Below are 25,349 nucleotides of genomic sequence, written 5' to 3'. Positions count from 1 at the left end.
GAGACCAACGACAAGAAAAACACGATTGCGCTCGTGATCATTTTGCGATTTACCTGTGTGACGTACGTGTTCGCATTTCGTTAAAGCTAGAACTTAGAGCCTTCATAGCTGTGCGTAATACTGTGTGGTGGCCCCGCCGTGGTGATCTAGTGGCTAAGGTATTCGGCTCCTGACCCGCAGGTTGCGGGATTGAATTCCAGCTATGGCGGCTGCATTTCCGACGGAGGCGGAAATGTTGTAGGCCCGTGTTCTCAAATTTGGGTGCATGCACGTTAAAGAAACCCCATACTCTAAGGCAAAAGGGTGTTAAAAGGGTGTGTGGTTCGTCCTTTTGGGGACTAATGGGGCTGCCACAACCATTATTTCCTTTAAGGACTAATGGCACCGGGTCTAACAGTTAGTCCCCACAGACGAGCTCAAGGGACTAACATTTAGTCCTCACATTTACACCTTAGTGAGCAACCGTTAGTCCCACAATTCACCTCAAAGGACTAACATTTAGTCCTCACATTTGCACCTTATAGGCCAACTCTTAATCCCCACATTTACACCTTACCGGGCAACCGTTAGTCCTCACAGCTGCACCTTGCTTGACGAACGGTTGATTTACTCAAATACTCCAATCAGATGAACTTTTTGTCGTCAGTTCAAACATTGTTTTTCTGTTTATTTTCCGCCAGGCCTAATACTTTTTTGCCTGTTTTTCTGCGCAGTGAGCAACGAATTGCGCAGAAAAGAACACGCGAAAAAGTTGTTAGCCACCTATGTGCAGCTGCTTTCGCAGTCACGGTAACAACGAAAGGAAAATGTGAGACATCAAAATTTTCTATTTTTCTACATACACTTGAAGTTTCTCCGTTCTTTTGAGTGAATTCATGGTGAAGTGTACAAGTCCAGTCTCGTTGCCAAATCTTGTTCACTCCTTGGGGAGCTCCTCCGACGGAAGCGATAGATGACAGGCATTGCAGACGCCAGCGCACGCAGCCTTCTGCCTGTTGTATTTCCACGGCTGCACGTACAATAATATAGTAAAAATAGTTAGACACACGTGACAGAAGATGAAGATGCACGCATATGACAAGTACTTGCACGTTAATATAAAAACAAGCGTTAAAATATGACACACAAATAACTTTACCTTCACATCTCACACAGTCCATCTGAAGCTGCTCTGACGAAGGAGATGGATGACAGGCATCGCAGACGCCAGCGCACACAGTCTTCAGCAGAGTGTGTGCCCACGGCTACACAATAAGTATGTAAAATAGCGAGTCACACGTGACACAAGATGAATACAAATGCATATGATAAATATGTGCAAGGTGAAATGAAGACATACGTGAGACATGTCATGCTAATAATTTCACCGTGATGTCACACATCGTCAAAGACTCACTTCGATCCCCGTAGCGCAACAGCTTAGGAGCGGCGGCCGCAGCCACAAGTCCGCGAACCACCGTGACGCTAACAAGTCGGCGAGACCCAAGTGAGCGACGTCATACAGCTCGAGCAAGCGAACTCGAGACCAAACACGGCGCTGCACGCGGAGTGTCTTCGAACAGGAGAGCGAGCGTACGCTTGGCTACCGCCACGAACAGCGCCGAGCTGGTTTGGACCTAGCGCCGAAGAAATCGACGGAAATGTGGCCCTTTTTCCTGAATTCGAGCGAGTGCAGCGCGCAAACGCGAGTCCACCGCCACGGCCAACGGATGGCGCCGAGCTACATGCGACCGACTGACGAGAAAGCCAACAGTAATAGGCGACCAATTTTCAATGAGTTCCGACGTTAGCGAAAGCCCCGCCAGCCCGTGCTGGTGCACTTACAGCGTGCGACATACTACAACCAAGCTCTTTACGAGAACCCGCAACATGTTTTCGACGACTCCCAACACAGCGACGAGGTCTCAGCCCGTTATCGCCAGCCCGGAGCTGATTGCGGCGGCTAAGACAGGCGAGCACTCGATGAGCGAGCGTACGGGAGGCCTACGGCAATGGCGGCCAATTTCCAGGCGGCCGCAAAGCACAGGCGAACTCCAGACGCCGAAACTGACCTTCGCGATGCATTTTGTGCGTGCGATATACAACACGACCGAGCCCGTTGCCGGCAAGTTTGATCCGTATCACACACGCGACATGAAGAGTAGAATAAAGAATGATAACCTACTTGCTTTAAAATCCAGCGCTGTTTTCAGCCCTGAGTCGGACTGAAGTATATATCCAATAGGCCTGTTGTCTTCTCGGCCGCCATACTGGCCTTCCTAACTGTTGCTGTCGTGTGTTGGTCGTGACTATCTTGAAGCCAAAGATATACAGCGCGGCGTGGTGATCTGTCGAGACTTGCTCCATACTTCATGGGTGCAGCGAAACGCAAAAGCAGCAGCCCACGCTCATCCAAGCCTACACACAAGCACCAAGTCGTAATTCTTAGATCGTCGAATCCAGGCGGCCGTGGTCGAGCACTCCAAGCGCGACGCTACGCGAACCGTCGCCGGCAAAATACGGGGAAAGACTGAGCCAGTAGAGGAGGAAAAGGAGGGCTGGTCAACTTGGCAACGCTTTTCGCGCTGCCTGCAATCCCCGGGTGTTCATGCCTTCGGAGCGTGTTTGGAGACTAAGTGGTTTCGCGCGGCACGCTTCCCTCTGTGGGTGCTCCTCAACGGTCTCTTCGTTCATCGCGCGCGCCTATTGGGTTCCATTACTCCTTGTTCGGGTAATTTTGCGTTAGAGTGCAGGTGGTCGAAATTTACGGAACTCTCCACTACAGCGTCTCTCATAATCATACGGTGGTTTTGGGACGTTAAACCCCACATATCAATCAATCAATCAATGCAATGTGGTGCCCACCATTTCAGAATATTAGTGGTCGCGGCTTGTGCGATGTCTATTGCGCGCGTCACTGGTATACTGTTGCAAGGAGCGCACCGTGGTCTGAGGCTCTGTTGAGCTTCATAATTAAAGTTACGACAGTTCTCCATCAAGGCTACTTCGAACAATAACAGGATACCTATATTATCACGCCTTTTCATGCAACTGACTATGGAGAACGCGAGTAGTTCGCTTACCCAACACGTTCGCGACGGCGCGTGTCCAGCGCTCTCACCGTTTTTCTTCTCGAAAGCTGCGAAAATCAGCAAAACTGAAGTCCTTTACGACCGTGGCAATTCACAAAGCAACGGTAGCACCGACTGGGGTCTTTTTTTGTATAGCGGAGTCTGTTGCGCCAGCTCTTGTTTTCGCCGACTCTATAGCGAGTGAGTAAGCAGGCACTTCATGGCGGTTCGGTGACGAGTCCAACAAGCGGAGAGAAATTCGTAGCTCTTTTCTAAGTGTTCAATGCGCAAATACACCCTATGTTTAGCTCAATTGTTGTTTTGAACGCTGTAGCTGATAATTGCACCTGGTTGCGCCGCAAACTGTGCAAGGGAGTCAGGTTTTGCACTACTTAAAACGGCGTCGACAGGTTGCGCTGCGTGTCCACACATTTCCCGAGTCTAGCGTCTACACTGAAAAGTCGAATTGCTGCGCAAGTAAAAAGAATGAAGTGAGACAGGAAACTGCACTCTTTATTGCCTCTCTCCTTCTTTCTGTCTGTTTGCACAACAAGTCGAGTTTACTTTTAAAATGGGATAATATGAAACTGTCAGTTCCAACCAATCCCAAAGTTTCGTGCAGTGCCTACATACCTGAGAAACAGTGACACACGTCCTTTCTGAACGTGTCCAGCGTTCATCGAGTAAACACCAGCCGCACGTATGCGTTCGTGTAACGCCGCTTTAAAAGTATACGCAAACTTTCCAAGTTTTCTAAAACGATGCTCTCACCTGGCCACTTGCCAGAATATCTTAAACTGTTATAGATCCCTCATCGTTAAAGTGGAGCTTAGTAGACGGTATACGTAGACTAAAAAAGAGAAGACGTGAAACTCTCAGGGCAAGCTACGCTCAGTGTGTGTCTCGTGTTTTCACCTCGCTCCACATGTTTATATATATATATATACTCGCTGCAACAATGACGATGAAAGAACAAGCCCACGTTTCAGCTCTGTTCCCTTGAGTGAATGAGTGAGTCAGTGAGCCAGCGAGCGTGGGTGTGCGCTTGACTCACCATATTATGACTTATAACATATATGTACAAAGTATCGTCAGACTTGCAATTGCGTATACGAGCATCAGAGGCAGAATAGCAATACTTTATCAATCCGTCTGTTAACATTTGTAGGGTATGTGATAAGCCGTTTTATAATTGAACTGAAATGAACATAACACGCACTTTCACGCGCACACACTCACACACGCACAACAAAGCGCGTCAACTTGCAGAAGCTTTGGATATGCAAGAAGAGCATGGTTTTGTATTTCAACCAGCCGCAATCGGAATATTCTTTCTGTTCGGCACATTGGGCTCAACGTAGCTGTTTGCTTCTTTATTCCATGATGTCACTAATTCCATAAACGCATGCATTGTTATTTTCTTTCATGGGCTGCTCTTAATATGCTGTTTAACAACTTCAGTTACTGGATAGCATTTGTCTTGTGCCCTTCTCTTCATCTTAACATCATTTTCCAGGCTGACTTCAAATGTGCGTCCACTGGAACTATAGTCCAACTCACACACGTACATGGTGCGTGCTCAGTGATGCTGGCAAGTATTAGGACTGCACATATATTCACAGTGACAGAGCTCTCGACAGAAGTATTGTTCAAATCTTTAGAGCGGCCAGCTATCCCACCATTTTATCTTGGCGAAAGAAAAAGGCAGACGCCAAACGCTACAGCGCGGAAGTGTTGAGAAGGCCCCTTAGTGCGTTTTTTACTAAATCACCACTTTTAGGAAACGCATCTTCCCCGATTCCATTTATGAGACCAGCTGAGTCTAACATCTTATTGGGGAATCGTGAGGAGAGAATCTATACAAACAAGCTTCTATATTGTAGCGATGTTGCAGGACTCGGGGGTATAATAAAACGTATTTATTGAAAGGGCGAACCTGTGCCCACAACTGAAAGTGACTATGGTCGTAGAACGTGTCAGTTTAACACCAAAGATGTCCTTCCTCGACCTTCTTCTTCCTTTTCAAGAGCAGTCCCGAGGGCGTGGTGCACATAAACCGGGTCCAGCTGGGTGTTCGCTGCATCATCGTCTCTGCGCAACACAAGATGGCGCGCATGTGACCCTGTGCGCGCGGTGATGGGCGCGTTGTTTGAATGCAGACAAGATGCCGAGGCAATATTATGAGGTTACTGTTTCATTTGTTTTTATAGTATGACAGTTCACACTCAGGCGGTGGATATATGCGCTGTCCAGCCTGCTGGGTCACAGGAGAGCGCAAGAGATGTGGCGGTAGTCATACGTAGCATTGTAAGAAGCAGACTCGGTCGAAGAGCTCAGTTTAGCTATTTATTTTGATGGTGCCAGCCCCAGATGAAGGTTGGAAGAAAGAAAACTATACACACATCTATATAAGTGCGTACCCCCTCCCCCCTCCATAGGCCACCGAAATTTCGCTATTTCGTTAGATATTGAAGCTCCTAAATTCGCGGACTCTGAGTCACTCTTCAGCGGCGTGATCAAATATACGGACAAGTGGCTGAAATGCTATAATCATCTGCAGCAGCAGCGATGTCACACATGGTTGTCTGCAACAATTAAGGCACTATCATGTGTCCTTCCAGCAAAACTAGAGGTCGTTCAATAGACTGTCCTGTGGGCGGTGGTCTGCAGCGAAAACCATTGCAGAGTTATACTGAAGGAACTTCTAGACATGTAAAAAAAACACCACAAGAAAAAATACACACAAAAAAGAGCGTTCTGACGCTCTTTCTTTGTGTGTATTTCTTTTAGTAGTGTTTTTACGCGTCTAGAAGTTGCCTCTGTATGACGAACCAACTATAGTTCAGCAACAAGTACTTCTAAGTGACATACCAGGGTTGCAGGGCAGGCAATGCCGTGGGCTGCTGGAGTCTTGATGCAACACCCAGGCTTTTAGAGAGTCTCGAAACGCAATGTAAATCAGTGCCGTCTAGATAGAAATGACGTGGGTGACATCGACTGAAACTAAGATGGTGCAAGATAAAAAGCACCATTAGTAGTTGTAAACTGTGTGGGCCTTCCTCAAGGCTGAACTTAAGTGTGCTTGCAAAGAATTGTGCTGCATATTTTATCTTCATCGAGAACTTACGCGGGAGTACCACCGCTTTTCCCTAATGCGAACGCGTGACCGTGTTTGTACAGCGACGACATCGAAGTACGCCTTGCTTTTTAAGCGCGTACCAATGCGCATAAATTAAAACCAATCCAAGCTTGCATGTTTCCGCTGTAAAAAAGCTGTGCATGCTTTTGCTTCCTAGTACGAGGCGGTTTCTTGCTGCATGAAAATCAAAATGGTATTGCTTAAATGCAGCAAAAGCTTTGTTTCTGGAGCTATGCTTTTGCCGCCAGCGAATGTCAAGAGGTGGCTCCGACAGGCTATTTATGTGAATGATCGCAGGCAGGACCTAATAAATCAAAATGTTCTTTCTTCAACTTTATGACGCATGAACACGGCCTGCTATAGGAACACGGTAAGAACACATACAGAAAGCGTTGCAAACAGATATAGAAAGCGTTGCAAGGCATATATAAAAGTTTTGTTATAGTTCTTGCTCCATCAGAGCAATCGTTTTAAAGATTATTTTCTCCTGTTCTCAAAGAACACCTCCTCCTGTCCCTGAACAGTCGCGGCATGAGGGAAACTTAACAGCGCAGTACTCCGCTGCATGAGAAAAAAACGCCGTTTAAGGCCAGCGCTGGCATGAAAAGCAGCATTTTGCCTTTCACAAAACACAGGTCTGTCGTCCTTGTATTGGTATACAAGACGTTAAAGCAATATTTTATTTGAATTTTTATTACAAAATGATGCACCAAGCTATATGAAGAACGTGGTGCTGGGCACACTACGCAAGCAATAGGCGTTGTTTGTTTTGTTGTACGTCACGCCGCGAGCAGTATGCTGATGAAACACGGTGACATTGTCTCATCCAGCGAACTCTTACATGGCGTATCAGACTTTGACTGATCCACTATGAGGACCGGAAACACCCTTCTAAAGAAAGGTAAGCGTGAGACGCTCTCTGTGTTAAACAATAAATGAGCATTTCACGGAATCGGCTACGTATACGTTTATGTTACTTTTCTATGCTCTACCTTTGTTCCAACCTTATCGAAGTAAGGAAGTAAGGCACCGAATTTGAAAAAGTGGTGGTGTGGAAGCTCGCAGCAAAAAACTCAACATGTGCACGCCGCACGCCGTATAACCACTGACTGCACGCATGCTCGTTTTTCGTAGTTGCCGTAGGCCCCCCAAGCATGGCCGACGGCCTTCGGACTGTTCATCGCTGAAATGCGTCACCTTACCGCTCGTCTATTTGTTTCCTTACAGACACAATTTTCACATTCTTTCTTTCCTTCTCTTTCATTTTTCTCTTTCTCAGTAGGGTTTGAAACACACATCGAAGTCACTACGGCTTGCCACATTCTTCCTGCGGGGTATATCTTTAAAAACTCCGCCTGTTTCTCACTATAAAGGCAACCTTCACGTCGACGTCCGTACCCCGCGTGTCAACTACACAGTGGCAACGTTCATCTTTGCTTGGTTCAGTGAGCTTGTTTAATTTTTTGCTATTATTTGATTCACTGTTATTTTTAGCCACGTTGTTATGTCTACGTGATTTCTCACATCTACGGCACAGTTATCGTGACATGTCCACGGTGTAAGAATTTACGTGCTTACAAAGAACGCGTCTTTTCGCTCTCTTTTTCTCGGTTGTTTTTCTGCGTGAACTTCACAGTTCTTCAATTTCTCCAATGATATACACAATTTAATTGAAATGTTTCCGCAAAGCTTCTACTGAGACATAGACCGTTGTACCGCATGCATCTAACGTAGAGTTTACAGTATATCATAATTTTGTCATGCTTAACGCTTCTGTACATGATGTTCGATACTTGCACTGCATACGAAGTTGCATTTGCTAAGTGTAATTTTTTTATTGTTTGTACGTGGTTCATTACTACATTACCACTCTTATTTAATTTTAGTAGAGTAAAGACTGCTGCAAGAGTCTTGACCTTTTCGGTCGGATGAGAAGTTGCTAAACAAGGATAGTCGCTGAAGCTAGCGTTTCGACAAGGGAACATTCGACAAGGGGATCTATCATCGTCAGAAATTTGATATCCAGTAACATTTCCTTTTTTGACAGCTTGACATCACTAAAAGCATCCACCTTTTTGCCAACGTCTCTTGTTTTGATGTTTTTAGGCGCGTTTTATTGAAGCCTTTTGAGCATGACTTACGGGTTATTTGTAGAGCATGTTGATGCAAGTCTGTTAGCGTCCGTGGCATGCTGTCGTGTCGGTGTGTTCCGTATACGGGACGCCTCGAAAAGGACAGCCTTACTGAGGTTTTTTATAACTTCTAAATTATTCAATTTAAGTCACCAATTATTTATTATTTTTCTTTATGGGGTGTCATGCCTGACACCACAATACGATTAAGAGAGACGCCGTAGCGGAGAGCCCCTGAAATTCTGACCACCCGGTGTCCTTAACATGCATGCACCTAAATTTGAGTACGTGGACCTGAAGCATTTCCCTTCAGCATTTATTCGATAGCGTCCAGTTCGCTATCCTACAAAAAGCGGAGAGGGACAGAGGAGGAAACATGGAAAGAGCAGGTGTGCAAAAACAATTAGCAAAGAAAAAATTGGCCCCGGATCTGCGTGGTACATTGCAGATGCTGCCAAAAGACGATAGTCTTGCGTCTGGAGAGAGTGAACAAAAATTTTTTTATGTTCTGCGCAAGTAAATCGGTGAAAGGTATTTTGTAGGCACTGCGTTAGAGTTCCTCGAGCTTGCACCGGAGGCGAACGAGCGCATCGAGGCACGTTGGACGCGAGCACCATCTGCCAGTTATCTTCGAAAACGAATGTAGGCATGCGCGCCTGCGGAGAAAGATGCGTGCCATTATCGGAGGCGATAAGGTGTACAACGCAAAGCGATGGGTAGGTGCCACCAGCATGTCATTTCAGCAAAGCGTTGGTGACACTTGCCTTTTTGAGCACTGCGTTGCACTGTCACCGCAGCGTGTTTAACGCTATGGTCCTTAGAATTACTTGTGTGTGCCTTCTCTAGTGCAAAGGCACACATACAAAACATCGACGAGTTATTATGGTACCTCAGATATGCGCAATGATTGTTTTTATTTGATAATCGCACAAGTATGAACGCTGAGTCTTGAGCAATACTGGTGGGCGCTGTGGATGGGGTCGGCCGTTTGAGGTGTCGTTACCGGCGGACAAACAGACAAATGTACAGACAGAGAGACAGACAGAACAAAGATTTTTCGTCGAAGGTCCCCAAGAAAGACTATCGTCTGTAAAAGGAACGATTGATTGATATGTGGGGTTTAACGTCCCCAAACCACTATATGATTATGAGAGACGCCGTAGTGGAGGGCTCCGGAAATTTAGACCACCTGGGGTTCTTTAACGTGCACCCAAATCTGAGCACACGGGCCTACAACATTTCCGCCTACATCGGCAATGCAGCCACCGCAGCCGGGATTCGAACCCGCGCCCTGCGGGTCAGCAGCCGAGTACCTTAGCCACTAGACCACCGCGGCGGGGCTGTAAAAGGAACGGGGACAAGCGAGAGTACTATATGGAGCTACGCCCTTACTATGTTAGTGCTGGGTGAGTGTCGCTGCTCACGAACAGATTTGAGCGACTCATTCCACCCTGCCCATAGAGTTTCATACAAAAATGCCTAGAGTGGAATCTGGCGCTAGTGTCTACGCGGGCTCCTTCAGCGGCGCTTACCCGCATGGGAATGATAGAAAGTACAGGCTTCGGATCTGCTTCGGATGGATAACATTCTTGAGATTCACGACGCTTTTTTTTCCGAGTACAAAAAAAACGATATGAAGTTATATTAAATTAAAACTTGCTTCATCTCTTTGTACGCAAGCTTTACTGCAAAAAGTTTTTTGTGACCGTGGCGTAGAAGTGAAACATGAACAAATTTAAACATCAGGGTATGCATTACTCTGCCATTGCGTTCAAGATTTGGCATCAAGATTTAATGAAATATGTTTTACAACACTTAAAAAATGTGCTTGTTTTTCTCTCGAAAGTACGCATTAGGTATTTATGCAAATAAGAGCACAATATTAAGTGAGAAACACTAATCGTTTAGTCTTCTGCGACGCTAGGTGCGTCTGTCCCAGTGGTGTGCCCCCAACGCACCTCTGCTTTCGTTGTGAAGTTGAGTCAGCGGAGCGTGACGGTGCGTCTACTTAGCTTCATCATCGCTTCGCAGTTGCTTTAAAACGAGTTTATGCAAGACGCGCTCGTGCAAAACATGAACGCGAGGCAATACTGTGCACTGGCATGAGACGCTACATCTAGGCGCAGCGGTGAATGGACGACGCTTCATTTAAACTGTCAAATGCGACTGCAAAGCTCCAACGTCGCAGCGAATCAGAAGATCTAGTGGTCGTCAGCCTCTTAGAGCAACAACTGCACTGCTTCAGCCTGTTTTGCCGCACCCCACTACCCGCGCTCCGCGAAGAACGAAACTGAAACTGTAGCAAAGGTCTGTAAACATTTCACTAGCTAACCCTATCCAATCCGAAGCCTGTACTTCCCATAATTCCCATGGAGGTACATGATCGCAGCGTCAGATTTCTCTCTATAGGTATACTGTTGTATTAAACTCTAAGACCCTGCCGCAGATGCACGAAATCACTTTCCGGTGGTACAAAAGAGTCATGTTTTATATCTACAAAGTGTGAAGTATTCATAAGAGGTGTGAACGTGGCATGTGACAAATACGGCACTGTTACGGCAAAGTCATAATTAGATGGCTAGATTGTAAGATGTTTCGAGCTCTCGTGAAGTGCTATTCGCTACAGTTTTGGTCCACCATAGATAGAAGGACCAGGTTTTGTAAATAAGATGTTCAATGAGAAGAAGGAAGCAAGGTGGGCTTGGAAAGCGGGTTTCTAGCCTAACCACCTTAATGCACAGCTGTGGTCTCGGTTCTCACCAGCGGAAAACTTTTTTTTCTTGTGCAATTTCTGTTTCCCACGTCACATATTTATTACCCTTACATTTAAACAACAACAAATAATTTACACTATACGCATGCTTTCCTTCATTATCGATTATCCTCACGTGGTTTTACCTCACCTGGTTTGAGTTTAGGAAACAGACATGCATGACGTGCTTGTTCGCAATGGACCTGCAAGCAGGCGTTCACGATCGTGCCTGCAAATTGTAGAAGAGTGGCGTGCACGAGAAAAAACTCACGCATGAGTGCCGATGGGCACAACGCACATTGCGTTTTACGGTCAAGCCATTTCGATTCGGGATGGTTGCCCTGAAATATTGTTTTTAAAATTCTGCGCCAGTATTCAAAAAAAAACTGAGGGCAGCTCTATAAGTGAATGCTGGGAAAGTGCAATGCCTGCCATGGATGGATAGATACGAAACTTCATTTCAAATCTTGAGGTGCACGACCCAACGCGTAACGGGCCGCTCCCACGTTGGGACAGTCTGGCGAAGCCCGACCACCACATTGTGGGCCCTCTGGACAACCCACAGTTCCTGTTCCTGTCTTTATCTTTTCGCAGCATTTTTTTGCACCCACACCTCGGGATCGACTCAATACTTTTGTTGAGATTGTGTTTCTCTGGCTGTCGCCTTGCAATTTTGTTTCTTTACGTTTTTTGAATTTGCCACCTATGTCCTCTTTTGTTAAAATAGGGCTAAAGTAGTCGCTCTTCTATTCACTTAGCCTCGGCTGCGGGATCCAATCTTCGTCGGCACTGCCGCTCTTGGTCGAGCGCGCGTGATCGTTGTCGGTGATTCTCCTCAGTGGTGTCCACAATAATAACGGTTGCAGTTGAGCATCACCACACCAATATATGATTATAAGAAACACCGTAGTAAAGAAAAATGGAGATTTCGAACACCTAGGGTTCTTTAACGTGTGCCTAATATGGAACGGCGTCCATGGCAGCAAAGGGCAAGTGCGCAGACCTTCCGACGCTATTGCCCGTGGCGCAGTTCGCGCGTTCATGCTGTGGCAGCAGTGGACTACACAGTCAATCAACGCTGTACACGCGACAGGGACGCCGTCAGCCCGGCAGCAGCCACGGGCTTTTTCGGAGAAGCTCGGTGGCTGTATGGCCTGAAACTCCGTGACCAAGACGCCGTCCGCATTCAGTCTGTATAAGTTCATTGCATTTAAAATGCGCCAAGAAGTTTCTCAAATTAATATTTCAACCATTTAGGATGCGGGACATATTAGCGAAGTTGATCTATTCATGAAATAACGCACTTACGAAAGAGGAGTTTTGAGACTCGGCCTAGTTTTACGCGCATGCGAAAACCACCACTATGTTATGAGACACGCCGTAGAGTGATAAACAACAAAGCAGCTTTTTTACCACTTAGGCGATTAAAATGCACCGAAACATATATAGGTACACTGGCGTAAAGATATATGTACATTGCGGCACCATAAATAAATAAAGTGCGCTCGCCACGGTTGGGATTCCATTCCTCTTGCATATATAACATCTGTTCACCGTTGAACACCATCAATTCTGTTACACTATTGCTGTATGTTGCTAGTGCATCTCTAAAACTCACAGGGTCCTTTATGCATTCGCCTATAGGATGACTCAGACGAAAGCCTTCATCTTCTCTCAGTCATGTGCGAGTATCATTTTCGACCCTGCGCACATCTAGCACTATGCATGTATGCGACAAACATCCGCTGTGCTGGAAGCAAGGTGACAAGTATGCGAGCGGGTCAGTGCTGAACTGCCATTTTCTGTTCCTCTCCATTATATATAAGATTCCGTGAAATTGATAAATATGTAAAAACAAGATTACGTTGTAGAATGACTGCACACCCAGGAATCGTGCAGGATGAGGAAGTGGTTGGCAAGGTACGGTGCAGTGACCATAGAACGGTACGGTCACGAATTCGCCTAGTCTTGAAGAAGGAACGACAGAAACTGATACGCAAGAAGCCAATCAATGAGCTAGCACTGAGAGGGAAAGTACAGGAATTCAGAGTGTCGCTTCAGAACAGGTACTCGGCTCTTAGTGAGGAAACCAATCTTAGCGTAGATACAATGAATGATAATCTGACGAGTATCATTACGGAGTGTGCAGTGGAAGTTGGAGGCAGGGTAGTTAGACAGGACACTGGCAAGCTTTCCCAGGAAATGAAGAACCTAATTAAGAAGCGTCAAATCATAAAAGTGTCAAGTACAACAGACAAAATAGAACTGGCAGAGCTTTCGAAGTTGATTATTAGACGTAAGGTATGCGATGTAAAAAGGTATAACATGGAGAGAATTGAACACGCTCTGAAAAACGAAGGAATCGTCAAAGCAGTGAAGAGGAAACTTGGGATAGGCAAAAGTCGGATGTATGCACTAAGGGACAAAGAAGGCAAAATAACTACCAATATGGATAGGATAGTTAAAATAGCGGAGGAGTTTACAGAGATCTGTACAGTAGCCGAGGCAACCACGACCCTAATACTATAAGAACAGTAGCAGTAACCCAGATGACACCCCACCATTAATGATAGAAGTCAGAAAAGCTTTGGAGAGCATGCAAAGAGGCAAAGCTGCTGGTGAGGATCAGGTAACATCAGATCTGCTGAAAGATGGAGGACAGATTGTGTTAGAAAAACTAGCCACCCTGTTTACGAGGTGTCTCTTAACGGGAAGAGTACCAAAGTCTTGGAAGAACGCTAACATCATGTTAATACATAAGAAAGGAGATGACAAGAACTTGAAGAATTACAGGCCGATCACCTTGCTCTCTGTAGTATACAAGCTATTTACAAAGGTAATTGCTAAGAGAGTAAAGAAAACATTAGAATTCAATCAACCAAAGGAACAGGCAGGATTTCGAACAGGCTACTCAACAATTGACCACATTCATACTATGAATCAGGTAATAGAGAAATGCTCACTGTATAACCAACCACTATACATAGCCTTCATAGATTGCGAGAAGGCGTTTGATTCAGTAGAAATATCAGCCGTCATGCAGACACTGCGGAATCAGGGCATAGATGAAGTATACATAAACATTCTGGAAGAAATCTACAGGGGATCAACTGCTACCATAGTGCTTCATAAAGAAAGCAACAGAATACCAATCAAGAAGGGTGTAAGGCAGGGGGGCACAATCTCCCCAATGATATTTACCGCGTACTTACAGGAGGTTTTCAGAAGCCTAGAATGGGAACAGTTAGGAATAAGAGTTAATGGAGAATACCTTAGTAACCTGCGCTTCGCCGATGACATTGCATTGCTGAGTAATTCAGGGGACGAATTGCAACTCATGATTACGGAGTTAGACAAGGAGAGCAGAAAGATGGGTCTTAAAATTAATCTGCAGAAAACGAAAGTAATGTACAACAACCTCGGAAAGGAGCAGCGCATAGAGATAGGTAATAGTGCACTTGAAGTTGAAAAAGACTATGTCTACTTAGGGCAGGTAATAACCACGGAGCCGGACCACGAGATTGAAGTAACTAGAAGAATAAGAATGGGGTGGAGCACATTCGGCAAGCACTCTCAAATTATGACAGGTAGATTGCCACTATCCCTCAAGAGGAAGGTATATAACAGCTGTATCTTGCCGGTACTTAGCTACGGAGCAGAAACCTGGAGACTTACAAAGAGGGTTCAGCTTAAATTGAGGACGACGCAGCGAGCAATGGAAAGAAAAATGGTAGGTGTAACCTTAAGAGACAAGAAGAGAGCAGAGTAGATTAGGGGACAAACGGGGGTTAAGGATATCATAGTTGAAATCAAGAAGAGAAGATGGACATGGGCCGGGCTTGTAGCGCGTAGACAGGATAACCGCTGGTCATTAAGGGTAACTAACTGGATTCCTAGAGAAGGGAAGCGGGTTAGGGGGAGACAGAAGGTTAGGTGGGCAGATGAGATTAAGAAGTTTGCGGGTATAAATTGGCAGCAGCAAGCACAGGACCGGGTTAACTGGCGGAACATGGGAGAGGCCTTTGTCCTGCAGTGGACGTAGTCAGGCTGATGATGATGATGATAATGATGTTGTTGATGATGATTATGATGATGATGATGATGATCATGATGATGATGATATAGCAAGCTATAGCTAGGCGCTGCTCGCCCTTGACGGAAGGTTATTTGTAGTCGGACATATTGCGTGACCTGAAGCAAGAAGTTCTTGAACAATTCATTTCTTCGCCTCCATTCGCCACATAACAAGTTTTGAAACGCGTAAACATCTGGTATGTGTTACAGCTTGCAACGGCCTTACATCCTGCCAGAGCTTATATTTTGCTTTGTTACATTTCCTAAATTTAATACATTTGCGTTGCATACAAGTATATATGGACATTTTCCTGTTTCATCACAGTGCAAGCTATAGACTGGTCGATCGAGCGCCAATAGCCTCTACTCATGTATTTTCATTTTAGGAAATTCCAATAAGCTTCGCACGCGGCTACATCTATAATGTACACCGTCAACACAGTTGGGGCCTTGAAATATCTCTGAATACGCGCATATGTACTTGTTAACGTGCAAAGGCTGTAATTTTACCGCAGTGGCACAGTGGTTATACAGAGCTTGGCGGCTCACCCTAAATTTTGATCCCGGCCAAGGCGGCCACATTTGGATGGAGGTGCGATGTTCGTGCACGTTGAAGGAGCACACGTCGTTGATCCTGCATCCTGCGCACTCCACTAGGGCGTCTCATAGGTCGAGTCGCTTTAGAACGCTAAATTTACCAAAGCAACCTGAACCTCAGTAAGGTATGCATGCCTGCCAGCCGCAGGTAAGAAATCGCACAAAGATAAAGCCGGTGATATCCGCAAGGAGGAATGCAATCTTAGACATTTTGAGACTGCAGCTCCCTCAGACTTCTGCGATCCCCATTATTCACTGTAGCGGTGGTCATGTGGTAGGGCATCAGCGTCCACCGGGTTCTGTTGGAAAGAAAGGTGTACCTAACCTGCAGTGCTCGGCGTACTTATATATCTCCAATATGTGACCTCTCCTTTCAGTCTTTACGTTTCACTCCTATACTCTCATATCGGCCTACCTCCGCAACAATGCGCCGTGCTCTAAGCGTGTTGCCAAACATCAAACCACCATCATCAACATTATATATCCTCGATATTTTCATCCATATACAGCTCAACTACTTGAACATTTGGCCCTGCCACGGTGGTCTAGTGGCTAAGGTAGTCGGCTGCTGACCCACAGGTCGCGGGTTCGTATCCCGGCTGCGGCGGCTGCATTTCCGATGGAGGCGGAAATGTTATAGGCCCGTGTGCTCTGATTTGGGTGCACGTAAAGCAAATCGAAATTTCCGGAGTTCTCCACTACGGCGTCTCTCATAATCATATAGTGGTTTTGGGACGTTAAACCCAACATATCAATCAATTACTTGAACATTTGAGCCTTGAAGTGTTCCTTGCGTTTTATCTTCACTGTGCAGATGATCAAGATGATGATCACGGTGGTGACGGTCTTCATGCTCAGTTGGCTGCCCCTGAACACCTACATCTTGCTGTCGGATTTGGACCCGGGCGTGAACAACTACGAACACATCCGCTACGTCTACTTCATCATCCACTGGTTGGCCATGAGCCACGCTTCGTACAACCCTCTCATCTACTGTTGGATGAATGCGAAGTTCCGCGACGGTTTCTGCCAGCTGTTCCGGCGCTCTAAGCTCTGCTGGCCCGCCCGGCTGCGCCACCAGCGCCCGCTGCGCAAGGAGTCCGCCGCCGAGGTGGCCGCCCTGCGCCGCTGCAATACGTACACCACGTACGTGAGCGTGCGTGCCGTGCCGGGATCCAGCTATCGCTTCACCAAGGACGCCGCGCAAACAAACGGCAAGCCCAAGCGCTACGAGGACTCCAGGGTTTAATCAAATCGCTCTACAGGGCTCCGAGAGAGCCACCGCAAAGCCAATATTGCCGGTGTTTGGTCAGTGTCTCTATGGAGTGTCTCGTAGCAGTTACTGGTGCTGACGTTTTTCGAAGAGTTCACTTCGCCGACTCTCTTTTTTACAGCTTTGAGTCATGCCTAGACCACTCTTAAGAAAACAATCGCAGATGGTTGCTGCATAAGCCACTGCGACGTATGTGCTTAGAGTGTGCGAGGCAGTGCACCACTCTTGTGACTGTAAAGACGCACGAACTTCTGTGTTTCTAAAGGCTGGTGCATAGTGCGTCTCATTGGTTCCGTGCTCCTGAAGATACGCGGAGTGGTGTCGAGGTCTTTTGTTGAGATGTGCCAAATATTCATTGGGACACCGTATAACATGATGCCAGCGACGAAAACATACGCTGCCGCAGCTCGGTCATGTCGTCATGAAATAAGCCTCTGGTGAGCGTAGTTGTAAACAGCACTTATGTACTTTTGTTGGCTATCACGTTGTTGTGGCTGAACATGAACGATGTGGCCAGCAGGACAGAAAGATACATATGGGGTAACATTAATATGTTCTTCTATAGCTTTCGTGCGTGACTAACCGCAAAATAATGTCGCTGATTCGCCGCTGATGTAATACGAATCTGTCGGAGATGTATTACACTGATATCCAACGTGGTCGCGAGGACATGCAGCACGTAGGACATCAGAGTGGCCTAGCGATGCCTGTGAGTATTGGGCACGTCCGTTTGTAGTCGAATAATTTTCTTGATTTAAGCAAGCAGTTAGGCTTCTGTAAAACTAAAAAAAATGTCTAAAGTTTGACGTGCCAAATCATGCTATGATTATAAGGAGCGATGAGATGTAAGAGGCTGGATTATTCAAACATGCTGGTTCTCTATCAAAACGTCGGAAATTGAAAGGGTGAAGTATGAAAAGGTCATACGTCAGAACGCCGAAAAATACAAATACCGAAATTCTGAAATGCCTAAAAAATGAAATGTCAAAAAAAAACGAAATACCGAATAGTTATAACAACGACAACCAGTTCAGCCATGCAGAAAACCACGTGAAATTTCATCTATTCTGAAGGAAATTGACGAAGACGCAGTGTGGTGTGCTCCGAGAAGGGAACAGCTTACACCTTATCTGCAGAGATGGTTATATTTATGTATTTCACAAGAAAGTAGGTTCTATGCTCTATTTGAGGCGTGAAAAACGAAGGGAACACGACACCAGAGTGATATCACCAACTTTCCTGTAGAATACTGCCATAGTAATATCGAAGACAGTTATCCACGTAATTGATGTTCTTTCAGATCCTCACCTCCTCGAAAACGGAGCAAACTATCGAAGACAATGTCGAGGGAGCGATTAGAGACCAACCCCGCCGCTCACGGGGCAAAAGCAGGGGTTGTGCGGAAATCGTTTGGCAGCTGCTATGGGCCACCGGTATGATGTAGATGCCTAAGCTTTCTACAAGGAATTGGACACAACTTCTTTGTGTTACATGCCATAAAGAAAGAGTCACCCTGCGACGGCTTGAAGACTTATGCAGATATATATATATTTATATATATATATATATATATATATATATATATATATATATATAGAGAGAGAGAGAGAGAGAGAGAGAAGTGTATACTTAAGGGCCCGTTATTGCGTGTTTGACACAATATTGATGAGATTAAACAGACAATAATGCCAAGGAATGTATAGGGGAAGTTATTATACCAAACTGCAATGTGAATGTGAAGAAGGAAACGTGGGTGAAAAGATAACTTGCCGTGGGCAGGAACTGAACCTGCGACCTTCAGCTAACGCGTTTGATGTTTCACCACTGAGCTACCACGGCGGCTATCCCCCCGTCCACTTTATTGGGTTTATACGTGAATTTAACGTCAGAGTGTCAGTAAGCGCCACCAGTAGCCATGGCGGCGAGTGTGGCACACTCTTTTTAAGCCTATTGGGCGTAACGTAGCGCGTGAACCTATTACGAGCTGGCAGCTGACCAGCAGTCCCTCATAAACAAACTAAAGGTACCAAGTATGCCAGTACGAGACCCTCGGTAATGAATTAGGGAAAGAAGTGTATACTTAAGGGCTAGTTATTGCGTGTTTGACACAATAGTAATAAGATCTAACAGACAATAAGGCCAAGTAAAGTATACAGGGGAAGTTATTAGACCGAATTGTAACGGTAATGTGAAGAAGGAAAAGTGGATGATAGCATAACTTGCCGTGGGCAGGATCCAAACCAGTGACGTTCGAATAACGTGCTCGAGGCTCTACCAACTGAGCTACCACGTCGGTTATCCCTCCATTCACTTTATTGGGTATATATGTGAATTAAACGTAATAGTGTCAGTCAGTGTCACCAGCCATGACGGCGTGTGTGAAACACTCTATTCCAATGTCTCGGAGTTTTTATTTGTTTTTAATTTCAAATTTTTTTCGTTTTTCTCAATACAGCTTTTTGAATTTTCGGTGTTTTTGGAGTCGACATTTTCGGTGTAGACATTCCGAAATTCGTCATTTTGATTTTCGATGTTTTGAACGACATCCTAGCTCTCTGAAGTTCAACTTGACCTAAGTACATGGCTGTTGCTACATTTCCACCTATACCGAATAGCAGTAGCAGAGAATCGACACCGTGACCGCGTGCTTCGCTGTGTAATGTCATTGCAGCTAAGCCACTTCGGTGCCTATTTCTTCTTGAACGGCTGGTAACTGCGAACACTGACGGATATGACAGCTCACCAAATAATGTGCTTTTGTATAAACGCATGCGTTCATGCTTGGGAGAGAATATGATTGTGTGCGCGATCTTTTAATAAGTGATAACTTGTTAAAACGGAAATCAAGACAGCCACCACTCAGTGTATGAATTTTAGCTTGTTTATCCACGCGATTCAATTAAGTTCGTTTTTTTTCTGCGTGCAGTAAGAACGCAGCATAGAAAGTAATGGCAGATTCTCGCACCTTACAGAAGTAAAGCACTGCATAGCATTTGAACTTTCGGAACTATCTTACAGATAAAACAAAGCAAAATGTAACAGAACGTCTAGTGTGGTTATGCAGTCCCGATAGACCTTTCAGGTGACACCTTTCCTAAAAGCACTAACTCTTTATATATATCGCGTCACAAAATAATGTATTGCGTAATATTGGGACCATGTTCCACGACGTGCATAACTTTACGCGAATCGAGTTTCTTGCATAACTTGCTCCCTAAGCGCTGTGCTCGAAGCGACAGCGAGCTATGTATGAACATACTGGGTAGACATCTGGCATAGGCTATGCCTCAAAAGTCCAGAAGTCACACTTAATCCAAGTTGCAACAAGCAGTTCACCACAAATACAAATTAGGTTGCACTCTGCCATTACGGAGCCGTAAGAAACCGCTTAGCCATGAGCTAAACGCGGAGGAAGAGCTCTTGACTTCGCTCGCGTACACTGTCGTGGCCACATTTTTTGCATAAATCAAGACTAGTTTGTTGGCCAATAGGCAGCTTAGAGTTTTGGAGCCTCCGACATACACAGTGAAGCTGTTTGGTGCAAGCTTCCCCTCAAGTGTGGGCCTCCCAGAAAAGCGACCATTTTATACACCCTGAAGAGACGTATGCGGAGGCAACGCATGACAGTTTACGTATTATTGCGTGTGCGATGCCTACGTTGTGGCCACTGTGCGCACGTGAACAAGGGGCCCTGAGCATTTACTGATACAGCCGCTCACTGCATGCCGCGCTTTTACCGATGGGAAGTCGCTTCGAGCAAGGGTAACGACCGGAATATGTTGACAGTGACAAAACAAATGTTCACTAGTATAGTAATCCTGTGCCTGAGCTGTCACCTCTTCGCCTATACCGTTTCAAACTACAATTACGTTTGCTATCTATTCTCGGTTTACACTGTAATGCCTAACGTATCGTACACGTATATATCGATCCGTTGTTTTATTGCGTACCTTAAAGCGCTGATTTAGCTAACGAGAAGATTAAAAATGGTTCATTACACCAATCACTAATTGTTATTGAATAATATGCTAATTAGATCATAGGTCGAAAAACCTATTTTTACTTTCTCCCGATCGTCCTCCACACAGCCTGAACAGTGGTGAGCTAGTTGTTTTCAATTTGCTTCACGCCAAACTGTGTTTTGGCAATACATGGTTATAACGAACCATCCTGATGCATAGGAACAGTTCATAAAAAGCTCTGGTCAATATTGAAAATAATCGAGATGTTAGCAAATGCAATGGCAGCTCGAACTTCAGAGATAGATGCCCTTGCAAATTTAAAAGTTATGCGAATCCCACAACTCGAGTAAACGAAACTTTGTGTACAAGAGGGGAATCGGCGATCAATGTAACTCTTCGTGAACGACCTGACGCAATATTGAATTTATTACCAACGAAGCCTACCGACGAGTGAGTTCTTCAGAAGGAAATCTGCGAATTCGACTCGTCTAAGCAGCAGAGGCGTAGCCGAAAATTTTTTTTGGAGAGAGGAGGGGGGGGGGGGTAACAATACTTTATCTATGTTCGTGAGTACATTTGTATGTGTTCGTGTATATACACATATGCGAAATTTAAAAAAATGAAGGGGAAAAATTCAATTTCCTCCCTCCCCCCTTTCTTCGGCTATGCCAGTGAATTGTGTGTTATACCGACCGGTATTTCAAGCAAAGGAACTTTGAACTTGACTATGATGTCGACATGGAATCTTTATCCGGGAATGACGCTCCAAAGTTTGTGACGGAAGCAGTCACGTACCACGAGGCCCTTGTGAACTCGGGAGAGCATCTACACGCATGTGCCAGCGCGCCGCGTGTAATATGGGGCAATGTACGTTGTTCTCGCGTTGTGATGTTTGCGTGCTATTGCATCTAGATGTCCTTCTGTCCCACATTTTTTAAACTTTGTCGTGCAGAGGGAGTGGTCCTCACATTGTTGCTGTGCAACGCCCTTCCCATGTTTTATGACGCGAAATACTACCGCCACGTTGAATGCCGGGTATCTATAGGAATGTCGGCAACCATGATGTACTTCGCTGTCCGTTGCGACTCCCTTAGCCCGCCTAGCATTTTTGAAGTGTAAACAAACAGCAGGGTCCCATTTTTTATGTGAAAAGAAAGTGCTGAGAATGTGAAAGTAGCTTTCAAAAACCCGTGTGATAAATTATATAGTATTTACATGGTAAGTTTGTACACCATTAACCACTAAAGTTTGCTACACTTTTATTACAAATATTTTTCTGCTTAAAATACAATAGAAAAAACGGCCATGTCGCTTAATCCTTCCAGTCTTAGCGCTCCAACCATATTCTTTCAGGCAATTTTCTTTTAGGTACTAAATCTCACCACTTATCTTCAGTCATTCCCATTTTCTTGATTTCGGAAACACTCTGTATAGCGGTGAAATGATTTCAATTAGCGTGGATATTTCGTAAGCATGTCCAACGTGTGCTCCCTTGCTCAATATTTAAGCGCATGACACAAACACAAACACACACGCACAAACACGCACACACTTTCGATTTACAAACATGCGCAAAATGCTCATGGCCATGTGTCCATTATGTCCCAATTATTGTTCCTCCTCCCTAGCATGCATGCAAGATAATCTCGTGCGTGTCAAGGGTGTTGAATGTTGTTGTTGTGCACAATTAAAGCCTTTACAAAGTTTGGTTGAGTTATTACTGCGCACACTCCAGATCACAGAGTCTGGGTCAACAATGTGCAACCCGCTCGTTTACTGCGCACTAGTATATGCGAAACACGAATGCAACGAAATAACAACGTCATAGCAGTCTACAGCAGCACCTAAAACTGTGTGAACAATGCAATTCTTTCACAAGGAGGGCAGCTGTGCTAATGAGCCATATAAGCGGGGCCGCAATTTTTTCTAAGGGAAGTGCATTTGTTACAGGCGATAAAGCAGACAAAATAGTGCGGTTAAACCAGGTAAAAAGTCTACGCATCTTTAGGAGGTGAATCATGATGAGTAAATTACCCACCCACTCGCGCATGTAATGAGTGGCAACGTGTGTGTGCAGTGTATATTATGTTTTGTATACACTGTACATTATATATTGTGTTGAGTTTCTGCATTATGTTTTGCCTCCATTATTACCACTTTGTGGTCAGTGAAGTACAGTGCCAATTTTAATGAAAGGTAACACGGAAGCGCATGGCCTGCGCGCTTCAGCGGCTTCTGGCAGCGCGTTCAAGCTGTAGCGAGAGCAACCAGAGCCTCTTTCCGGGTCCTCTCTCGGCGAGCAAAACAAGCAGTCATTGATCATATGGAACCAGCAGCAACACTGCTACCCCCTTCCCCTTTAAGGCGATTATCGACTTCTTGCGTTATCGCCTTGAACAGGGAGGGGGTTGTGATCTTGACGCTGGGTCCATATAAGCAATAAATGGTTCTTTTGTTCGCCGTGAGATGACGCGAAAAGAGGCCGTGGTTGCTGCCCTCACTTGAAAGCGCTACCAGCCGCCGTCGGAGCATGCAGGCTACATGCTCCCGTGTTTCCTTCCATAAAAATTGACACTGTACATAGCCAATGGTTCTTAGATGAAATCTAGCCCCGCCGCGGTGGTCTAGTGGCTGAGGTACTCGGCTGCTGACCCGCAGGTCACGGGCTCAAATCCCGGCTGCGGCGGCTCTATTTCCGATGGAGGCGGAAATGTCGTAGGCCCATGTGCTCAGATTTGGGTGCACGTTAAAGAACCCCAGGTGGTCGAAATTTACGGAGCCCTCCACTACGGCGTCTCTCATAATCATAAGGTGGTTTTGGGACGTTAAACCCCACAAATCATTGGATGGGATCAAGCCTGAAGTTGCCGAACATGAGGTTCATGCACGTTTTCTTTTTATATAGGTATTTGTGGAGCGGTGAGTCAGGTACTTCAACCACGTGTGAATGTTTCATTTCTTAAGTAGGCTGGACTCGGTCTTTATTATCAGCTTTCGCTTTATGCGTGCGACGACGGCTGCGTTGTCGGGTGTGTTTAAAGCATATTGCGCCCTTTTGTGCACGTCTATCGTGACATTGACCACTTTACCTTTGATTCCGTACAGCCTGCTGCCATGCGTTAAACGCCTGATACTCATGAACAGGAGCCACGAAACTCTCGCCTCCCGGGTAGTTTGCTGTCTGCGTAGACATGAATGCGCCCTTTTCATTTTTCTGTACTGCCCTCTGGCGTATTGGTAGGGTTTGGTAAGGCTTGCCAGAACTAGCATTGCTAGAACGAAGGCCTCCGAGACCGAGAGTTTTTACGCGACGTTTTCGATAAAGGGAAAGGCGCATGCGACTAGGCATCGTGGACAAGCCAGATTGAGCCACCGCACGCCGCGCTCTCGCCTCCGGAGCAGGAGTAGCAGCTTATCGGCGTCGCCGCTGTTTCCCGAACTCTCGCCTCCAAGCTATAGCCTGTTTCCTGCGTCGGCGTTGCCTTTCGCCGGCAAGATCGCGTTTCCATCCATTTTCATCTATTACAGAAAGAGAGTGGTGTGGGATGCCCTTATTGATCAAAAACATCAGTCACAGCACTATGCGAACATGATTCGTTACATATAGTGTGGTGGGTATCCGCTTATTAGGAGAATGACGAATCATGTTTCATGATTTTATTAATGAAATAAAAAATGGCATAGTTGGTGTTTTTCTACCTTATGAATGTTACGGTGGGTTTTTAGTGGGCACCTTGCATGTTCTTGTGCCGTGACAGAGGGCGTATAGTGGGTATACATTGCATATTCTGTGCCGGACAACGAACAAGTCTATACCCTAAGGTGCTTCGCCCCTAACATGTACAAATTTTAGAGCGATAGCTCAACGACTGCATGTCTCGCAAAGTCATTGATCACGTCGCAATTACATTGAGCCACCGGAGCGCAACGTTATATAGGAGCGTGCAACAGGAATGAGCCGCATGGGGAACTATTATAATGCCCCTTATTTCATGTCCAGAACACTGAATGCAGCTGCTTGGTAACGAGCTCAGAGTCCTCGGCCGCGCCACTTCGTTCTCCTCGTCTTCGCTCGCATGTCCTTTAGCTGATATATAACACTTCCCCCCTCGAGTCATATGTCGGTATCTTCACATGTTCAGTCTTTATGGTGCCTTCAGAATACAATCATAGCGGCTGCGTCGCATACAGTCAGGACTGTTCGCGAGCGTTCGGTGGGCTGCGTTTCTTCCAGATTTCCTGCTTCACAAGCCTGATCCACAGACGCACTAGCAGGCGAACCAACCGCCGCGGGCGCATCTTCTGTCTCACGCTTGACATTTGAATCGAGTCTTGCATAGAAACGGTTGCCTTCTTGAGAATAATCTCCC

At 45.7% G+C, this 25,349-nt stretch overlaps 1 protein-coding gene across 3 annotated transcripts in view; it reads left to right on the top strand.

Moving 5' to 3' along the window:
• The window catches only part of LOC119187234 (RYamide receptor), a 452,287-nt gene extending 433,635 nt beyond the window's left edge, over positions 1-18,652 (top strand). For 2 of the 3 annotated variants that reach the window (XM_075878902.1, XM_075878901.1), the window contains exon 4: positions 16,559-18,652. In XM_075878902.1, coding sequence (XP_075735017.1) covers positions 16,559-16,993 — 435 coding nt within the window. In that variant the 3' untranslated portion in view covers positions 16,994-18,652. The remainder of the gene's footprint in view (positions 1-16,558) is intronic. The other variant, XR_012887261.1, reaches the window with a different exon arrangement.
• Positions 18,653-25,349: the final 6,697 nt, after the last annotated feature.

Source organism: Rhipicephalus microplus, chromosome X (genome assembly GCF_043290135.1).
Source record: "Rhipicephalus microplus isolate Deutch F79 chromosome X, USDA_Rmic, whole genome shotgun sequence".
Classification (NCBI taxonomy): domain Eukaryota; kingdom Metazoa; phylum Arthropoda; class Arachnida; order Ixodida; family Ixodidae; genus Rhipicephalus; species Rhipicephalus microplus.
The sequence above is the reverse complement of the archived record's forward strand: the minus strand, read 5'-3'. Positions and strand labels throughout refer to the sequence as shown.